General features: G+C 41.4%; 1 protein-coding gene across 2 annotated transcripts in view; it reads right to left on the reverse strand.

Moving 5' to 3' along the window:
• The window catches only part of LOC150079966 (tyrosine-protein phosphatase non-receptor type 5-like), a 185948-nt gene extending 169225 nt beyond the window's left edge, over positions 1-16723 (reverse strand). For both annotated transcript variants that reach the window (XM_090382829.1, XM_090382828.1), the window contains exon 1: positions 16627-16723. In XM_090382829.1, coding sequence (XP_090238955.1) covers positions 16627-16717 — 91 coding nt within the window. In that variant the 5' untranslated portion in view covers positions 16718-16723. The remainder of the gene's footprint in view (positions 1-16626) is intronic.
• Positions 16724-21288: the final 4565 nt, after the last annotated feature.

A 21288-nucleotide genomic window follows, 5' to 3' on the forward strand; every position in this document is an offset into this window, starting at 1 on the left:
ATATACCCTCATCAATATCATTTATGAATACAGAAAACAATAATGGACCCAACACTGAGCCCTGACGGACTCCACTAATAACATTAGTCCACGACGAGCAGTGTCCATTGATTACCACTCTCGGTCTTCTCCCCCTCAGCCACCCCTTTATCCACAGCAGCAATTTGCCTCCAATGCCACACTGCTCCAATTTGTGCAGCAGTTTTCCATGTGCAACAGTATCAAAAGCCTTTCTAAGATCCAAGTATATAATATCAAAGTTATTCCCTGCATCCAGTACCTTTGTGACTGCATCATAGTATCCAATCAAATTGGTCAGGCAAGACTTCCCCTTAACAAAACCATGCTGTGTCCGAGCTATAGCTGAAGTCTTGTCTAAATGATAATGCACTGCTTCTTTAAGTAGTGCCTCCATTAATTTTCCTGGAACAGAAGTTAAACTCACAGGTCTATAATTACTTGTGTCAGCCTTTGATCCTCCTTTGTGAATTGGGGTGACATTTGCACATCTCCAGTCTCTGGGTACCTCCCCTGAGTCCAAGGAAGCTCTCATAATTATGGCTAAGGGTTTGCTTACTTCCTTTGCTGCCTCCTTTAATATAACTGGATAGATCCCATCCACCCCGGGTGCCTTTCTTGTGTTTATCTTCAACAATTTCTCCTCCACTTTACTCTCAGTTATTACAAGATTCTCTAGCTTACTGCTAGAGATGAATACACCTCTGGCTTTGCCCTCGCTAAATAACTCCTCAAGTGTGAATGTCGATGCAAAATATTCATTTAGTTTGTTAGCTACCTGAGCAGGATCATCAACAGTTAACCCATCGATATCAAGTGGACCAATCTGATTCATCCCCTTACTTCTAGAGTTTACATAAGTAAAGAACTCTTTGCTGTTTTTCTTTGCATCCCTTGCCAAAGATTTCTCGTAATCTGCCTTCGCCTGCCTAACCTCCTTTGTAACTTGGTTACAGATCGACTTGTATCTATCATAGGCTTCTGCATCATGTGTTAATTTGTATGTATCCCATGCATGTTTCTTCTCTGCTATATGCCTTATCAGTTCATCTGACATCCATTTAGGCCTAAACCTTGAACAATATTTCTTAGTTGGTATGTAAAGCCTAGTAGCTTCCAAGATAAGTTCTTTGAATGCTTCCCATTTTGCATTTGCTGTTGGTAACATCATCAGTTGGTCCCACTGTATAGAATTTAAATACTGTCTCAGTCCATCGTAGTCGCCTTTACGAAAGTAATAACCCTTCCCTTTACCCCTAATGGTAGTTACCTCTTTGAGTAAATCCCACTTCAGCACACTGTGATCACTGCCACCTAGTGGTTCATTTATCTGCAGATTCTTAATGCATGAAGAATCACTGCTGATAATCAAATCAAGAGTATTCTTCCCTCTAGTTGCCTCCTGAACATGCTGATGTAGAAAACAATCATCCAATAAATCCACAAAAGCCTTGCTAGTGTGTGAGTGACCAGCCCACAAATTCCAGTCAATATCTGGGAAATTAAAATCTCCCATTATAAGACTCTCTGATTTACTGGCCCACTCTATTTCCCTGGACAGTATCTTATTATACTCATCAGAGTCATTAGGCTTATAGCACACTCCTACTCTCAATTTTGATCTCCCAATGCTTATGTCACACCAAACTGACTCGCCACTGCACTGTCCAGCGATGTCCACTGGCTTCACTTCCTTGGATTTTATGTATTTCTTAACTAATAGCATAACCCCTCCTCCCTTCCTATCCAGTCTATCCTTTCTGTAGACGTTGTACTCCCCAAATTCCAATTCTGCATTCCTTATATCTGTGTGACACCACGTCTCTGATATCCCAACAATATCTGCCTTTGATGTTTTGAACAATACCTCAAATTCATCAAATTTATTTAGTAAACTCCTAGCATTGGTGTACACGCAAGTATACATGCACCTATTTCTATTCTTAGCTACCCTAACACAATCCATGTGTTTACTTGTACCGCACTGACTCCCAGCAGTCTCTGAAATATCCTGCATCTTGTTTTTCAGGCTTCTGCTCATTCCAATAGAAGCAGTGCAAGAATCTCTTTCCCCTCTGCCAGTGGCTACTGTTAATCTATTCGTCTTTGTCTCCCCCCAAGCTAGCAGTTTTCTGACCCACCTAACACTGCCTCGATAGCATCAGCAAATATTCTTGCACCCTTTCTATTTAAGTGTATCCCATACCTGTAGAAGCAATCTCTCCTGTTAACAAGTACAGTCCAGGCTGAAAAAAATTCTACCCCTTGAGCCTTGCACAATCTTTCCAGGGCCGAATTGATCAACAAGGCTCTCATCATATACTCCCTCCTATCGTGTCTGGGCAGAATTGCAGACACTTTCAAATTCAACCCTATTTCACGGCTTTTTTTCAACAGTGACCTGTACTTGTTAAGCAATTATGCCGGTCTCCTACTCTTGATATCATTATTGCCAACGTGTACTAATTATATCACCTTTTGTGCCCTTAAAAGATGATATCCGCTCTACAACGTCATCAACCTTTGCCACTGGCACACATACCCTGGTCCTGTTCCACCTATCCTTTTTACAAAGCATGTTCCAGTTTCCCTGACAATAGAGTCACCAACAACTACTAGTTCCTTTGGGACCAGCGCATTCTGCACTTGTCCCAAACTAATAGCACAACCCCTCCTCCCTTCTTATCCTGTCTATCCTTCCTGTACACATTGTACTACCCAAATTCCAATTCTTTATACCTCTGATATTCCAACAATATCTACCTTTGATGTTTTGACCAACACCTGAAATTCACCCAATTTAATTACCAAACTCCTAGCATTGGTGTACACGGAAGTATACATACACCTGTTCTTATTCTAAGCTACCCTAACAGCCCATGTATTTACTTGTTCTGCAATGACTCCCAGCAGTCTCTGAAATCCTCTTCACCTTGTTTTCCAGCCTGCTGCTCATCCCAATAGAAAGCAGTGCAAGAATCACTTTCACCACTGCCAGCAGCTACTGTTAATCTATAAGTTCGTGTATAACCCCCACCAAACTAGCAGTTTTTCGATCCACCTAATACTGCCTCAATAGTATCAGCAAATATTCTTGCACCATTTCTGTTTAAGTGTATCCCATCCCTGTAGAAGCAGTCTCTCCTGTTAACAAGCACAGACAAAGCTGAGAAAATTTCTACCCCTTGAGCTTTGCATAATCTCTCCAGGGCTGAATTGATCAAAAAGTATCTCATCATATAGTCCCTCCTATCGTGTCTGGGCAGAATTGCAGACACTTTCAAATTTAGCCCCAAAATTAGTGCTTGAGGTTGTCACAGACATTCTCTCAGATACGCTAGGGGCTGGTCACTCACACACTAGCAAGGCTTTTGTGGATTTATTGGATGATTGTTTTCTACATCAGCATGTTTGGGAGGCAACTCGAGGGAGTAACACTCTTGATTTGATTATGAGTAGTGATTCTTCATGCATTAAGAATCTGCAGGTAAATGAACCACTAGGTGGCAGTGATCACACTGTGCTGAAGTGGTATTTACTCAAAGAGGTAACTACCAATAGGGGTAAAGGGAAGGGTTATTGCTTTCGTAAAGGCGACTACGATGGAATGAGACAGTATTTAAATTCTATACAGTGGGACCAACTGATGGTGTTACCAATAGCAAATGCAAAATGGGAAGCATTCAAAGAACTCATCTTGGAAGCTACTAAGCTTTACATACCAACTAACAAATATTGTTCAAGGTTTAGGCCTAAATGGATGTCAGATGAACTAATGAGGCATATGGCTGAGAAGAAACATGCATGGGATACATACAAATTAACACATAACACAGAAGCCTATGATAGATACAAGTTGATCTGTAACCAAGTTACCAAGGAGGTTAGGCAGGCGAAGGCAGATTATGAGAAATCTTTGGCAAGGGATACAAAGAAAAACAGCAAAGAGTTCTTTACTTATGAAAACTCTAGAAGGAAGGGGATGAATCAGATTGGTCCACTTGATATCGATGGGTCAACTGTTGATGATCCTGCTCAGGTAGCTAACAAACTAAATGAATATTTTGCATCGACATTCGCACATGAGGAGTTATTTAGCGAGGGGAAAGCCAGAGGTGTATTCAACTCTAGCAGTAAGCTAGAGAATCATGTAATAACTGAGAGTAAAGTGGAGGAGAAATTGTTGAAGATAAACACAAGAAAGGCACCCGGGGTGGATGGGATCTATCCAGTTATATTAAAGGAGGCAGCAGAGGAAGTAAGCAAACCCTTAGCCATATTTATGAGAGCTTCCTTGGACTCAGGGGAGGTACCCACAGACTGGAGATGTGCAAATGTGACCCCAATTCACAAAGGAGGATCAAAGGCTGACACAAGTAATTATAGAGCTGTGAGTTTAACTTCTGTTACAGGAAAATTAATGGAGGCACTAGTTAAAGAAACACTGCAGGATCATTTAGACAAGACTTCAGTTGTAGCTCGGACACAGCATGGTTTTGTTAAGGGGAAGTCTTGCCTGACCAATTTGATTGGATACTATGATGCAGTCACAAAGGAACTAGATGCAGGGAATAACTTTGATATTATATACTTGGATCTTAGAAAGGCTTCTGATACTGTTGCACATGGAAGACTGCTGCACAAATTGGAGCAGTGTGGCATTGGAGGAAAATTGCTGCTGTGGATAAAGGGGTGGCTGAGGGGGAGAAGACAGGGAGGTAATCAATGGCCACTGCTCGTCGTGGACTAATGTTATTAGTGGAGTCCCTCAGGGATCAGTGTTGGGTCCATTATTGTTTTCTGTATTTATAAATGATATTGATGATGGTATATCAAACTTAATGTCGAAGTTTGCAGACGATACAAAGGTAGGCAGGGTTGTCAAGGACACTACTGACACTATGCTGCTGCAACAGGATCTGGAAAGGTTGAACAGATGGGCTGAGAGGTGGCAAATGAAGTTTAACATTGGCAAATGTAAAGTACTACACATGGGAAATAGCAACCCAGAGCAACTTATCAACTCTGTGGTACTACACTCACAGTGGTAGAGAATGAAAGGGACCTGAGGGTGGTCGTGCAGGCAGATATGAAGTTCTCTGAGCAGTGCAGACGGGCTGCAAGAGTAGCTCATGGTGTATTGTCAATGATATATAGGAATTTTTCTAGCAGGGATAAGGAGGTGATTATTCCCTTGTATAAGGCAATGGTCAGGCCACACCTAGAGTACTGTATACAGGTCTGGAGGCCTCATTTCAAGAAGGATGTAGAGCTGCTGGAACGAGTACTGAGAAGGGCAACAAGATTAGTGAATGGAACGAAGGGGTGCTCTTATGAAGAAAGGCTTAAGTTTTGCAAATTACAGTGTCTGGAGACTAGGCACCAGCAAGGTGATCTGATAGAGGTGTATAAAGCCTTGAATGGTTTGAGCATGCTCAATGCTGATGGGATTCTTCCTCTCGCTCAGAATTATCACCTGAGAGGGCACCAATTCAAATTGAGGAAAGACAGATGTAGGATAGACGTGCGGAAATTTGCCTTTAGCCAGCGGGTGGTTGGTTGGTGGAACAGGCTTCCATCCCTTGTCATGGAAGTTGATAGCCTAAATAAGTTTAAGGCTCAGCTGGACAGGTATTTTGAACGAACAGAGGGGTGAAGTGGAAGTGTTTTTTTTTTTTTTTCTTTTTTTGGCTGATGCTGCATAAGCTTGATTTCTTGCATCAAATGCCTCTACTAATGCTAATGCCAGACACACTGTACTTGCTACCTGGGAGTCTAAAACACTGATGGAACTGATATTCGGGTGACACTCAAGTCAAGGGGCCCAATTTCGGCAAAGTCCGGACGGTCTGTAACAGCCAAATCCTCTGCTTGCACCTTCACGATGGTGGGACTTTTAGTATTCCTGGGTGTAACCTCCATGCACAAGTAAATGTGGATAACCATCCAGGTGTGAACCAACGTAAGCAGGGGTCGAGGTGTGGCGCCCACACCACATGGAGGAATGCCGCCCCTCTATGTTACCAGGCAGTACTAGGTGGTAGATGACTCATCAACCAGTGCAATACCACCATTTTGCTTATTGGAGGCTTGAAGTGGTGGAACCCATGTTTAGTCTCTAGAGCTAAGTTCCGGTCAACCCTTCCCTATCTCTTCCATCATGCAGTATGATTGATGACTTTTGAGGTTATGATGAACATCGTGGCGAGATCCAATATTCCTTACATTTCAAGGGTACAGCTCTAAAACGGTGTTTTAGAGCTGTACCCTCTACTCTGCCAGATGGTGACTGAAGGGAGTCGGAGTAGTGTGTATGCGGGGAGCATTGTCGAGGCCACGTTATGTCAAGGATCTGGGTATATTCTTACCATGTGTACGGCATATCCAAAAATTTCATTACTTCATACAGCATGTCCCACTCACTTTTTCTTACTATTGAATACACCATGAATTGTCTAGCTAATAGAGCAAGCTTACCTGCGAAAAGATCTAAACCTCCCACGCACTTCCTAATTCATTTCACAAATATACATGGTCTCAATTCTAATCTCAACTATGTCCATTTCCACTTGCAGTCTGCCAAACCCCATGTACTTTTTCTGACAGAATCTCTGTTATCAGTTGATTCAACTACTGCTCATCTCAGATGCCCAAATTATTCGCTGTATGATTCCTTTCGCCTCAAAGGTGGTTCTTGTGCATATGTCCGTTCTGATATTCCCTGTCAGAGACTTGGCAATTTGGAATTTCCTCTCTTTGATCTTCTCTGGCTTAAAATCTCTCTACCTCATTGTGTAAAATTCATCTGTTGTCTCTACCGTTCTCCCAACTCCACTAATCACTTAGAGCTCTTTGCAACCTGACTTTCTCCAGTCCGACTTTCCTAACAGTGAGGTAATTTTCTTTGGTGATTTTAATGTTCACAACTCCAGCTGGCTTCCATTTTCTAGTCACACTGACCCAGCTGGTCGAGATGCTGAGGCTTTTGCAATTACTAATGACCTTGCACAGATTGTTCATTTACCTACAAGAATACCGGACAATCCTAATCATACAGCCAATACGCTTGATCTTTTTCTCACAAACAACCCTTCTAAGTAAACGGTCAATGTGAGAGGTCCTTTAGGCACTTCAGATCACAACTTGGTGATTGTCTCTTCTCCAATGGAACCTTTATCTCGTGGCTATTCCCAACCTCGTGTTGTTTGGCATTACAAGAATGCAAAATGGGATGAGCTGCGAGATTTCTTTTCTTCTTTTTCTTGGTCAGATTACTGTTTCAAAACTTTTGATGTCAACGTTTGCTCAGATCGTGTCAGTGAAATTATTCTTGCAGGAATGGAATCCTTTATCCCACACTCCACTTTAAAATCTCGTCCTTTAAATAAACCTTGGTTTTTCAATAAATGTGCTAAGGCTGTTCAAGAGAAGAATGTTGCATATCGTAATTGGCTTGTTTCCAATTCTCCAGTTTCATTTTCTGCCTACACCAAAGCTCGCAACAATTGTAAAGCAGTTATTAATCAGTCCAAACTAGAGTTTGAATATGCTAAGAGTAGAAAACTTGCTTCTTGCCCTAATGGTAGCCGAGCATTCTGGTCTCTTGCCAAAGCTATTGGCCGCGACTTTTGCCCACCTCTGTGGGCAAAAGTGGGTCAGCCAAGGATAAAGCTGACCTGCTAGCATCCCATTTTTCTTCCAACAGATGTATTAATGATCTTGGTAAAATACATCCCACCATTCCCAACATAATCCATTCAATTCCTCCTGTGGTCTTCCGTCAAAAGGATGTCAGAAGGATTTTGACGAATCTTGATGCTAAGAAAGCTCTGGGTCCCGATGGTATTTCTCCACTTGTTCTCAAAACCTGTGCTCCTGAACTTACTCCTATTCTTTGCCGCCTTTTTTTTCACTTTCTTATTCCAAAGGTGTTTTTCCTTCTGCTTGGAAATTTGCTCATATCCAGCCAGTTCCTAAAAAGGGTGCCATATCCCTCCCATTCAATTATCGTCCCATTGCAATTACTTCTACTCTTTCTAAAGTAATGGAGAAAGCAATTAACCGCTAACTCTTAAACTACTTAGAAACCTTCCATCTGATCAATGATCGCCAGTACGGATTCTGTCAATGTCGATCCACTGGTGATATTCCGGCTTATGTTACCCATTTACGGACTAATTCAATGGAAAGGTTCGGAGAAACACAAGTAGTTGCTCTTGTTATCTCAAAGGCTAATTCAATGGAAAGGTTCGGAGAAACACAAGTAGTTGCTCTTGATATCTCAAAGGCTTTCGATCGTGTTTGGCATAAAGGTCTTCTAAACAAGCTTCCAGCTTATGGTTTGCCAATTGTTTTTAGTAATTGGTTATTGTTTTCTCTCTGATTGCTCACTGGGGGTGATGGTAGATGGCTCTCTGTCTTCTAACTTCTCCACTAATGCCGATGTCCCCCAAGGTTCAGTTCTTTCCCCCACTATTTTCCTCTTGTATATTAATGCCCTTCTTCCATTGACTGGAAATCCTATCCATAGTTTTGTCAATGATAGCACATTGCATTCCACTTTCCATTTTGAGAAACTCTGCCCTGTTCAATCAGCTTCAACTTCTCGAAAATCTGCTACCAATGCCTTAAATGCTGATCTTCAGGTAATTCTCCAGTGGGGCAAAGACAACTTAGTTGATTTCAACCCTTCTAAAACTCAGTCTTGTCTTATATCTCACAAAAAGGATTCTTCTGCTCCTGTGCTTATCTTTAGTGACACTCAGATTTCTAGGCAAAATGATATATCTCTTTTGGGGATTACCCTGACTTCTAATCTCTCTTGGCACAAGCACATTACAAATATTGCTTCCTCTGCATCTAAAAAAACTTGATTTTCTCTTTCGCTCTCGGCGTTACTTTTCTTCCAAACAGTTGATCACTCTGTATAAATCGCAAATCCACCCAGCCATGGAATATTGTTCCCACATCTGGGGTGGTGCCCCCAAAACCTCTCTCAGGCTTCTTGATTCCATTCAGAAGAGGGCAGTTAGGTTAATTAATGATTCATCTCTATCAGTCTCTCCACTCACTGTCTCATAGACGTACTGTTTCTGCTGAATGCCTCTTCTACAGATACTTCCATGGGTGCTGTTCTTCTGAATTGGCTTCTATAATTCCCGCTCTCTCTTTCAAAACAGTTCGAACACCTGCCGCAACCAGCCAACATCCATTTACTGTCCAAATTCAAACTCACAGAACCAACTTTTGATCTTCCTCGTTTATTCATTCAACTGCCGTTTTCTGGAACAACCTTCCTTCATACATATTTCTTGAAAATTACAGTCTACAGAAGTTCAAGTCCAATGTCAACAAATATCTTCTTTCATCTTCTCAATCTCCAACCCAAGCACAGTACTAAGTACTATAGGTTCTAATACCTCTAGTGTTTGGGGTTTACATAAAAAAAAAAAGTTCCAGTCAATATCTGGAAATTTTCGATCCCTGTTATAACACATTCTGATTTACTGCCCCAATATTTCTCTGTACAGCTGTTTGCATACTTAGCTGTTTGTATATTTATATTATCAAAAATTGATAATATAAATATAAAAAAAATATATATATATATATATATAAAAAAAGTATTTTCCAGAGTTGTATTCATCGTAGTTTTAAAATAAAGAAGGCATCAAAAAGTGAACAATTCTAAATTATTTCTTGACAAATTTTAGGTGAATTCATATATGTATACAGCAATACTCCACATAGCACTAATAATTGGTACCGAAACTTTTCCGTGTTATTTGAAACCTTGCTGATTGAGGTATGACTATAATGGGTTTTAACTGAATGCATAGACACAGTCTCTAAACAAATTATAATAAATCTATATACAATTTGCATTTAAATTAATTTTAATTTGCCAATTAAAAGTATTTGAAATAAGAAATATTGCAAAAATTTTATTAATGAAAAGGTAACATCATGGGAAATGAGAAAAAAAACTTTATTTAGTTATTTCAATAATGAAGTCTGGTGAAGTTGTATGCCAAGAAAAAGAAGCGACAAGTCACTGTAGCATTGAATCCCATCTTGTAAAATTTGACGTATCTTGATGCTACGTTCAACATTCGGATCTCCATTCATAATCGCCTTGCAGGTGATGTCACCCCCCCTGTAAAACTTTCTCTAATTCTTCTGTTGAAAATTCTTTTGGGGCCTCTTCAGTGTTATCTGCTTCAGAATTGTCTTCCTCTTCTTCATATGCAGTTTGCTTGTCAATTTCAAGGAGAGTTATCGTTGTCGTTGTTTGGTTTTTAGGAGCATTAGCAACTAAGGCCATATTGCTCCGGGATATGCGGTGGTCATTCCTTGACCTTTCCGCATACTCCGTATTTGGTGGTGACGGGTTCGAACCCCGGTCTAATCAAGAAGCATGTGCTACGCACTGCTGCTCCTTCCCACCTGGCTACGGAGGCGCCAAGGAGAGTTATATCATCTAAGTTATTTGCATGTGAGTCAATGTGGTCACTTTACATTGGCAGTGTCCAAAGTTTCAAATCCCACGCTTTCCAATCTTCACAATGTTTTAGCATTAGCATTTTTTAGCATTAGTAGAGGCATTTGATGCAAGAAAGCAAGCTTATGCAGCATCAGCCAAAAAAAAAAAAAAAAAAAGTAACATAAATAAATAAAAATAACCACTTCCACTTCACCCCTCTGTTCGTTCGAAATACCTGTCCAGCTGAGCCTTAAACTTATTTAGGCTATCAACTTCCACGACAAGGGATGGAAGTCTGTTCCACCCACCAACCACCCGCTGGCTAAAGGCAAATTTCCGCACATCTATCCTACATCTGTCTTTCCTCAATTTGAATTTATGCCCTCTCAGGTGATTTTTCTGAGCTAGAGGAAGAATCCCATCAGCATTGAGCATGCTCAAACCATTCAAGGCTTTGTACACCTCTATCAGATCACCCCGCTGGTGCCTAGTTTCCAGACACTGTAATTTGCAAAACTTAAGCCTTTCTTCGTAAGAGAACCCCTTTGTCCCATTCACCAATCTAGTTGCCTTTCTCTGTACTCGTTCCAGCAGCTCTACATCCTTCCTGAAATGAGGCCTCCAGGCCTGTATACAGTACTCTAGGTGTGGCCTGACCATTGCCTTATACAAGGGAATAATCACCTCCTTATCCCTGCTAGAAAAATTCCTATATATCATTGACAATACACCATGAGCTACTCTTGCAGCTCGTCTGCACTGCTCAGAGAACTTCATATCTGCCTGCACCACCACCCCCAGGTCCCTTTCATTCTCTACCACTGTCAGTGTAGTACCACAGAGTTGATACGTTGCTCTGGGGTTGCTGTTTCCCATATGTAGTACTTTACATTTGTCAATGTTAAACTTCATTTGCCACCTCGAAGCCCATCTGCTCAACCTTTCCAAATCCTGTTGCAGCAGCATAGTGTCAGTAGTGTCCTTGACAACCCTGCCAACCTTCGTATCGTCTGCAAACTTGGACATTAAGCCTGATATACCATCATCAATATCATTTATAAATACAGAAAACAATAAAGGCCCCAATACTGAACCCTGAGGGACTCCACTAATAACATTAGTCCACGATGAGCAGTGTCCATTGATTACCACTCTCTGTCTTCTCCCCCTCAACCACCCCTTTATCCATAGCAGCAACTTGCCTCCAATGCCACACTGCTCCAATTTGTGCAGCAGTCTTCCATGTGCAACAGTATCAAAAGCCTTTCTAAGATCCAAGTATATAATATCAAAGTTATTCCCTGCATCCAGTTCTTTTGTGACTGCATCATAGTATCCAATCAAATTGGTCAGGCAAGACTTCCCCTTAACAAAACCATGCTGTGTCCTAGCTATAACTGAAGTCTTGTCTAGATGATCCTGCAGTGCTTCTTTCACCAGTGCCTCCATTAATTTTCCGGGAACAGAAGTTAAACTCACAGGTCTATAATTACTTGTGTCAGCCTTTGATCCCCCTTTGTGAATTGGGGTCACATTTGCACATCTCCAGTCAATGGGTACCTCCCCTGAGTCCAAGGAAGCTCTCATAATTATGGCTAAGGGTTTGCTTACCTCCTTTGCTGCCTCCTTTAATATAACTGGATAGATCCCATCCACCCCAGGTGCCTTTCTTGTGTTTATCTTAAACAATTTCTCCTCCACTTTGCTCTCAGTTATTACAAGATTCTCTAGCTTACTGCTAGAGTTGAATACACCTCTGGCATTCCCCTCGCTGAATAACTCCTCATGTGTGAATGTCGATGCAAAATATTCATTTAGTTTGTTAGCTACCCGAGCAGGGTCATCAACAGTTGACCCATCGATCTCAAGTGGACCAATCTGATTCATCCCCTTCCTTCTAGAGTTTACATAAGTAAAGAACTCTTTGCTGTTTTTCTTCGCATCCCTTGCCAAGGATCTCTCGTAATCTGCCTTCGCCTGCCTAACCTCCTTTGTAACTTGGTTACAGATCAACTTGTATCTATCATAGGCGTCCATGTCACGTGTTAATTTGTATGTATCCCATGCATTTTTCTTCTCTGCCATATGCCTCATTAGTTCATCTGACAACCATTGAGGCCTAAACCTTGAACAATATTTCTTAGTTGGTATGTAAAGCCTAGTAGCTTCCACGATAAGTTCTTTGAATGCTTCCCATTTTGAATTTGCTGTTGGCAATATCATCAGTTGATCCCACTGTATAGAATTTAAATACTGTCTCAGTCCATTGTAGTCGCCTTTACGAAAGCAATACCCCTTCCCTTTACCCCTAATGGTAGTTACCTCTTTGAGTAACTCCCACTTCAGCACACTGTGATCACTGCCACCAAGTGGTTCATTTATCTGCAGATTCTTAATGCATGAAGAATCACTACTGATAATCAAATCAAGAGTATTACTCCCTCTAGTTGCCTCCCGAACATGCTGATGTAGAAAACAATCATCCAATAAATCCACAAAAGCCTTGCTACTGTGTGAGTGATATGTCCTTGGTAATTGTCTCAACTTTAATTACAATCTTCTAGATCCATATTAAAAAAGATGTTCCATATTAATCAACAGCAAACTATTTGTTTAGTCCACTTTCGTCATGTAAGATGCTTCAGAAATTCCTTGCTCTTTACACTGATCCTTAATTAATTCCATTTTCCCACACGATTTTAGCATATGATGCACCATCTTCATGGCACTTGATAATATCAAGTTTTTCTCTGAATGTAAGCTGTTTACATTTAGTAGCTCCACCTCTTCTTTTATTACTTTTCCTTTTTTTGATTCATCATTTCGTATTTATAGGGGTAAAAAATAAATTGTTAAATGAAAAGTTTGAAAAGCTATCATGTCGTCTTGTCAGGTTGGAATTAAGAATACTGAACACTGTTGCACATTGCCACTGGCTGCCTGAGGAGAGCTATTGGAATATGTGCATGTGAGTTAGAGATACCGCAGCATATATGTACAGTAACTTTTCAAATTAAACTTAATTGAAAACAGTCTTATAGCAAAACCCGTGCTGTTTGACGCAGTGTTAAGCGAGGTATACAGTATATACAGGGTGATTCACTACTAGTGCGACAAACTTGCAGGAGGTGTAGGGGGCACAAAGACGAATCGGAATCATATAGCATTGTAGGGTCCGAAATGCCTTCGTCATGCAGTAGAGGACGTTGAATGGGAGGTCGCATGAACAGCGATCCCGCTGGAAGTCAGCATTTGTGAACCGGTTCCCGAGGGAGTAGGATGGAGGAGTATTCAAACGTTGAACTGGCCGACATGCACTCGCGTATGGAGCTGCGGACTGTAACGGGCGCGCCACTCTGCGCTTGTACCAGGAACGTTTCCCGCACAGGCGTGCTCCTCATCATACGATTTTCGCACGTGTGCACAGAAGGTTACGTGAGACTAGTTGTTTCACGAGAGATACTATAAATCAAGAGCGAATGACAAGGACGCCAGACAATGAGGAGAATGTCCTACGTCTTGCAGAAGGCAATCCGAGTACGAGTACTCGAGCGATAGGCCAACGATTGGGTATTTCCCAATCCACTGTATGGAGGATACTGTCAACAAACCAAATGAGTTCATACCATCTGCAACGCGTCCAATCATTGGAGCCTGCGGATTATCCACTCCGGAGGACTTTTGCTACTTGGTTTCTTCAACAGAAACGGTTCGCAAATGCTGACTTCCAGCGGGATCGCTGTTCACAGCGCGACCTCCCGTTCAACGTCCTCTACCGCATGACGAAGGCATTTCGGACCCTGCAATGCTATGTGATTCCGATTCGTCTTTGTGCCCCCTACACCTCCTGCAAGTTTGTCGCACTGGTAGTGAATCACCCTGTATATATATACACAACACACACGTATATGTATGTATTTAATCTATTATGAAATAATATAAAGGCAGTAAAAGGAAGAGTGGTAAAATGTATATCAATCAGATTAATGCAATTCAATTATAGATTAAACATTACATCCGTCTGTGCCGACCGGGCTAGTTAGGTGGGAAAAGTGCCTGCCTGGCAACCCAAAGGTTGCGGGTTTGAATCCCGCCTCGGGCTTGGATCAGAGTAAAATGCAAAAACTTTGGGAGGTGCATTATGGCCACAGAAGCCAATGCGCCAACAACTACCAAAAAAAAAAAAAAAAAAACATCAGTCTGTAATCTAATTACTCTGTAAGAGTGTAATTTGTAACATATAGGGGCTCAAAGTGAGTCTACAAACCCAAAAGAGCAGATGTACAATAAAACTTTAGCATAAAAGTATAAGAGTACAAAGCAGTCCATTAGGCAAAAATAACCCATAAAGACTTAGATACCTCGAATGTCACTTCTTCGAGGGCTAGCACCATTCAATATATCCAGTCAATAATTAGCAAGGCTATCTGTTTCTGTTTGTTATCTACCTGTTTAACTAGATCCAAATTATAAACATTAAGGTAGTCTATACTTAAATTTAACAGCAAACAGGCAAGATAACAGATGGCCTGACAAGTTTGAAACAAATAATACAGAAAATGAGAGCCAACCATAAATATCACTTGAGCTGTGATGTTTTTATTACATACAGGTGCAAAAGAAAGCTTATGCTGACATAAGGGGGAAAGGAGGTAAGAATAAGAAAGGCCATAGCAATTACTCTAATAGATCTTGAGGTATAAAAATTTAGGGTTAGAAAGCAATTGCTTTCTGAATTTAGGGTAATCTTGGTGTAGATTATGTCACCAATAAATTTTTCACTCAAAAGAGGTCACAGTTACAGGAAAAGTTATGATGTGTAGAGCTATGCCAATATAGTATTAGGATAGGACAGCATATGCATCAGACAATAATGTATCAAATTTAATAAACTCATTTGAGTAGATGAAATTAAATAAGCTGTTAATATTAACAACTTATTTAATTTCAAATGGGTTGTGTTCAGGAATAACATTATTCTTGAGCAGGGTTTTGGAAGTTTATAGCGTAAATAAATTTAAGGCTGAGCTGGACAGGTATTTGGAACGAATGGAGGAGTGAAATGGGAGCAGTTTTTTTTTTTGGCTGATGCTGCATAAGCTTGCTTTTTTTGCATCATATGCTAATGCTAATTAGCATTAGGAAAGGCACACAATGCAAGAAAACAAACATATAGCATTAGCCAAAAAAAAAAAAAAAAACACCTCATTTCACCCATTCACTCGCTCCAAATGTTTGTCTAATTCCACCTTGAATATATTTAAGCTATCAACTAATATGACAGATGGAAGTTTGTTCCAGCATATATCAACCATATATTTTAATCAGAGGCATACCTTCCACAGGATTATGAACAGTTCGTTTTGTTTTGTTTTTTGCATAACACCAATTAATAGAACTACTAATCAATTGATATTATGGGCCATCGCAGTGGAGAAATACCATAGATCCATCTATTCATTTCTGTTGGGCAACGTAATTTATACTTTGGGAAGCACCGGTCTAATTAATTATGAAAAAAAAAACAGTGATGAATATGCACAAAAAAAGAGCCAGCTTGTATTTTGCATTGTAAAAAAATCGTAGTGGGGAACTCATTTTTTATCCATAAAAAAGGAGAAAAAGAAAATCTACTCTTATAAATCATTAAACTTGTCAACGTTTTTACTAACCCCCGTTGCTTATTAACCACGTAAAATAAATTAGTTTAATTGCTGTGATTACGGTTAAATGATAATTTGTGAAGAGCAGCGTATCCTGACCATATGAGACAAATGTAGCTCTACATCACCTGCAAAAACGGAACGTTATTTACTTATCAATTCTATAAGAGAGTGCGTACAACAGAAGGACTGACATGGAGAGGGGATCAAAAAATACTTCGCTTCTTTTCTTGTGTAATTTAAATTTGAATGGATAGCACCGCGAATGGTTTGCTACTTTTATCTAAGAATCACACAATGCTACAAGTGCACAGGCAAACAGAAATCGCTAATTTAACATCTACCGCTACAACTACTGCAGTAGTTAGCATCTTCAGCACTGCAGAATTCAAAAATATGCTATCCGACTAATTGCACGCTACAAAAAAATATTAACAGAAAACAAACTGCATACTAACTTACTTGCAAGATCTAAAATAAATGTTGCAAGAAAAGCAAAGCACGCTAAAATTACGCTGCACTTCACATTAACACACAGGAAACCGTACGCCATAGTAATATTTACGCTATTCCTGAAGTGTCAATAGGTGGCGCTCAATGTCCGTGGCGTATTCATGACCTTGCAAACAGATGGTAAGGTCCCTGATTTAAAAAAAAAAATACTAATAAACAAATAAATAATAATAATAACGCACTGCACCAGGGTAAATTAGTCGGCTGAAACTACCAGCTGCTGACTGGTAAAGAGATCGAAGCTATGAGAGAAGGAGAGACCTACAAATATCTAGGGATGATGCAGGCTCAGCAGTTAGAGCACAAGGAAATCAAGAAGTGCCTGACAGAAAAATTTCGTCAGAGTCTCAGAAGCCTGCTGAAAGAAAAATTGAAAGGAGGGAATACAGTTAAAGCCATAAACACCTATGCAGCTCCAGTACTTTAGGGTCTTAGATTGGACTAACACCAAGCTAGAGACTTTCATGCAAAAGACAAGGACAGTGATGACCAAGAGTCACCAACACCACCTGAAGTCAGCAGTGGTGAGACTAACAATACCTCGGAAGGAGGGAGGAAGGGGCCTGATAGACCTGATAGAGCAACAGAAAACAGCGATAGTTAACCTGAAGGATTACTTTCAGAACAACCAGCACCACTCCACCAGGCCATAAGGAAGATAGATAAGTGGTACACTCCACTCAACCTAAGCGAGGAGCCCCCTCTCGCAGACGGACCAAGAAACGAAGCTAGAAAGATGGGCAAAGAAGACACTCCATGGCAGACACTACAATTACCTCCATCAAGATCACATTGATAACATTGCTTCGAATGCATGGCTCACAAGCGGAACGCTCATCCCCGAGATTGAAGGACTCATGCTAGTCATCCAAGACCAGGTAATCAACACCAGAAACTATAGAAAATACATCGCAAAAGGAGCCCCGAATGTCAGATGACACATGTCGACGATGCCACCTGGCCTCAGAAACGATCCAACACATCAAATGGAGTGCAAGGTTATCACCCAAACTGAGTATGCTCATAGACACAGATACAGCTCGTAGCCAGGATAATACATCAGAAGCTAGCGAGGAAATACCATCGACCAAATAAAGTGTACCATACTACAAGTACGAACCCCAGGCAATACTAGAGACCCAAACCCAAGAGCTGTACTGGCACCGCGCCATAATAATGGATAAGATCATCAAGCACAACAGACAGGACATAACCCTTGTGGACAAGATGGAAAAGGCTACCTAACTGATTGGCATAGCGGTGCCCAACGCTAGCAATGTCCAGAAAACCCATGAGGAAAAAATTAGGAAGCACACGAACCTGAGACATGAGGTCAAGGAGATGTGGCATATGCAAGAAGTAACAACCATCCCGATTATCGTGTCGTCCACCAGTATGGTGCCAACCTAGCAGAAGAGCTCTCCTAGAGAACACCTACAAGGAACTCAAGAAAGTCGCAATCCTGAATACCTGTACGATAGTCGGAGAGTTCCTCGACCAACAGTAACACCAAACAACAACTACCCTGTGTACTGGGTAGAATTACCTGACACGAGGTGGTACAACCCCAAATGGGGAGGAAGAAGAAGAAGAAGAAAAAGAAGAAGAAAGAATAATAATAATAATAATAATAATAATAATAATAATAATGGGCGAGATGACCCAGTGGTTAAGACACGACTACCAGCCTGGTGGAACCGGGTTCGAATCCCGCATTGGTGGAAGCGAGCGCGGCTGTATTATGCTCTGGGACCGTTAAAAAAAAAACATCGCGAAAGTTACCCCATTGGCCTTACCTTCCCCAAGGTAATAGTGACGACTGAGGCAGATAGTGGCGCCATCTGGTGTCACTCGCAAGAACTAAATAAATAAACCACTGGACATAAGCCGAAGCTAAACAAGTCAACCTCTATAGATGGATGATGTTGCAGATAAATATTATTCATTCTGCATCGAGTGTCAGATAAAGTCACTTGCTTTCAGGCCTTAGGCAGAGGGGTCGGTTCGAAAAGTTGGAGATATTCTCCCGAGTAAAACAGTGGAGCAAGTGGCGCTGTCCCCCATAAGGCTACCAGAAGAGAAGGGCAAGACCATCCAGCCCCACAAACTGAAAGTGTTTCCTGCGCAACTGCGCTAGTGACGACCCAGGAAGGAAGAAAACGCCAACGCATGAAGTTGAGCATTGAAATGAATGCATACATCATGCGAGCATACTATGAAATAACCAGGCTAGAGACCGTTATGACAATGTACAGATAGCAACTGCATACCAAGTGGTTAGAACAATACCCAGATATTCAGATCACTGAACAGCGAGATGACCCAGATGGTCCAAAGAAGGACCATCATCACGAAGAACCTAATAGTTCCTGCCATCTTGGAAAAAATCAAGGAGAATGTCAGCGATCACCTACAGAGCACAAAGAATATGGTTAATATGGAACCAGAGGAGGAACATCATACCATGGTACAAGAGAAGAAACAGCAAGAAAAAATACAACCCAGAGTAGCCGAAGTGGAAAGAGACGAAGTCATGCTATCCAGAACAGAAGACAAGTGGAAGAAAGCCCTAACAGAATTCGAAGGAATGGACCACACAAGAACTCACATAATACCTAAGCAGAGGCCAAATAAAATCCTGTGGAGAGTAACAGGCGACCTCAATCGGCAAATAATGCCACATTACCTTGACAACAATGGTGCAATGCTCGAGGCTATCCACACGGCCGTATCCTGTGCTGCCATAGCAGCCACTAGGATTAATGGAAAAGAAACGAGAGACCAGCAGCAGAAAAACCGAAAACAGAAGGAATCACCAGCTTGGGAAAGAAGACTTCAGCAGAAGATAGAAGAATTAAGAGTCAAGATAGGTCAGTTCACCCAGTACCAACAGGGTAATAGAAGTAAGAAATTGATGGGAAAGGTGAAGAGCATCCTCCACAGAGACAGCGTCCACAGCAAATATGAGACCACAAATCAGAGAATAGGAGAATACTTGGACACACTGAAGCAGAACCACCTCGCACTCAGAAAGAGACTACACCGATACAAAGAGAGCTCCCAGAGGAAAATAAACAACCGAATTTTCGATGAAAACCAAAGAGCTTTCTACAGGAAACTGAGTGAAGATGAGAAAGCAGGAAACGGACCACACGAGAAGACGACGATCGAAGAGTTATGAGGTAATATCTGGAACAGTAAAGTAAGATATAACAGCAGAGCACCCTGAATAGAAGTAGAACAGAAGAAAACCAAGGACATACAAGAGATGAGAGAGTGGGAGATACGAGAAGAAGAAGTAAAACAGTCGATCAGGAACACCCAGAACTGGCGAACCCCGGGAATTGATAACATCCACAACTACTGGCACAAGAAGCTTACCTGCATACACAAGCACCTAGCAGAGCAGTTCACTCGAATGATAAGGCACCCGGAGAAAATCCAGAAGTTTCTCACTGAAGAAGTCACATATCTGAAGCCTAAAAACGAAGATACAAGAAACCCGGCGAAATACAAAGCAATCACCTGCCTCCCAACGATGTACAAGATCCTGACCAGCTGCATAACCAAGAAGATATCAGACCACTTAGAGAGTCAGAACATAATGACCGAACAGCAGAAAGGATGCAAACGGAGGAGTAAAGGATGCAAGGAGCAATTAACCATAGATGCCGCAGTTATGGAGCAAGCCTTTAAGAAGCACCGCAACCTATACACAGCCTACATCGATTACCGCAAGGCCTTCGACTCCGTACCTCATAGCTGGCCAATAGAGACCCTGAAGATCTACAAGGTCAATCCGATAGTGACAAACTTCCTACAAGCAACAATGGAGAAATGGAGTACCACCATTAAGGTCGAGACCATCACAACCAGGCCAATCCCCATTAGATAAGGAATCTTTCAGGGAAATGCTCTGAGCCCACTATGGTTCTGTCTAGCACTCAACCTGCTGTCCACCATGCTTAACGGCAACAAGTATAGATATAACCTCAAAGAAGGAAGAAAGAACCTGTACATCCTCACCCACCTGATGTACATGAATGACATCAAGCTCTATGCAACAACCGAGAAGCAACTCCAGCACTACTCCGGATCACCGAAAAATTCAGCAAGGACATCAGGATGGAATTTGGTCTAGAAAAATGCAAGACCCACACAGTGTACCATGGAAAATTAGTTGGCCGAAACTACCAGCTGCTGACTGGTAAAGAGATGGAACCTATGAGAGAAGGAGAGACCGACAAATATCTAGGGATGATGCAGGCTGAGTAGTTAGAACACAAAGAAATCAAGAAGGGCCTGACCGAAAAATATCATCCGAGACACAGAAGCCTACCGAAAGCAAAATTGAATGGAGGGAACACAGTTAAAGCCATAAACATCTATGCAGCTCCAGTACTACCATACACATTCGGTGTCATAGATTTGACTAACACCGAGCAGGAAGATATCATGCGAAAGACGAGGACAATGATGACCAAGAGTCTCCAACACCACCCAAAGGCAGCAGTGGAGAGAATAACAATACTTCGGAAAGAGGGAGGAAGGGGCCTGAGACCTGATAGAACAACACAAAACAGCGATAGTTAACCTGAAGGATTACTTCCA

This window comes from Mastigoproctus giganteus, chromosome 10, assembly GCF_048544385.1.
Source record: "Mastigoproctus giganteus isolate SK-2022 chromosome 10, ASM4854438v1, whole genome shotgun sequence".
In the NCBI taxonomy this organism is placed as follows: Eukaryota; Metazoa; Arthropoda; class Arachnida; order Uropygi; family Thelyphonidae; genus Mastigoproctus; species Mastigoproctus giganteus.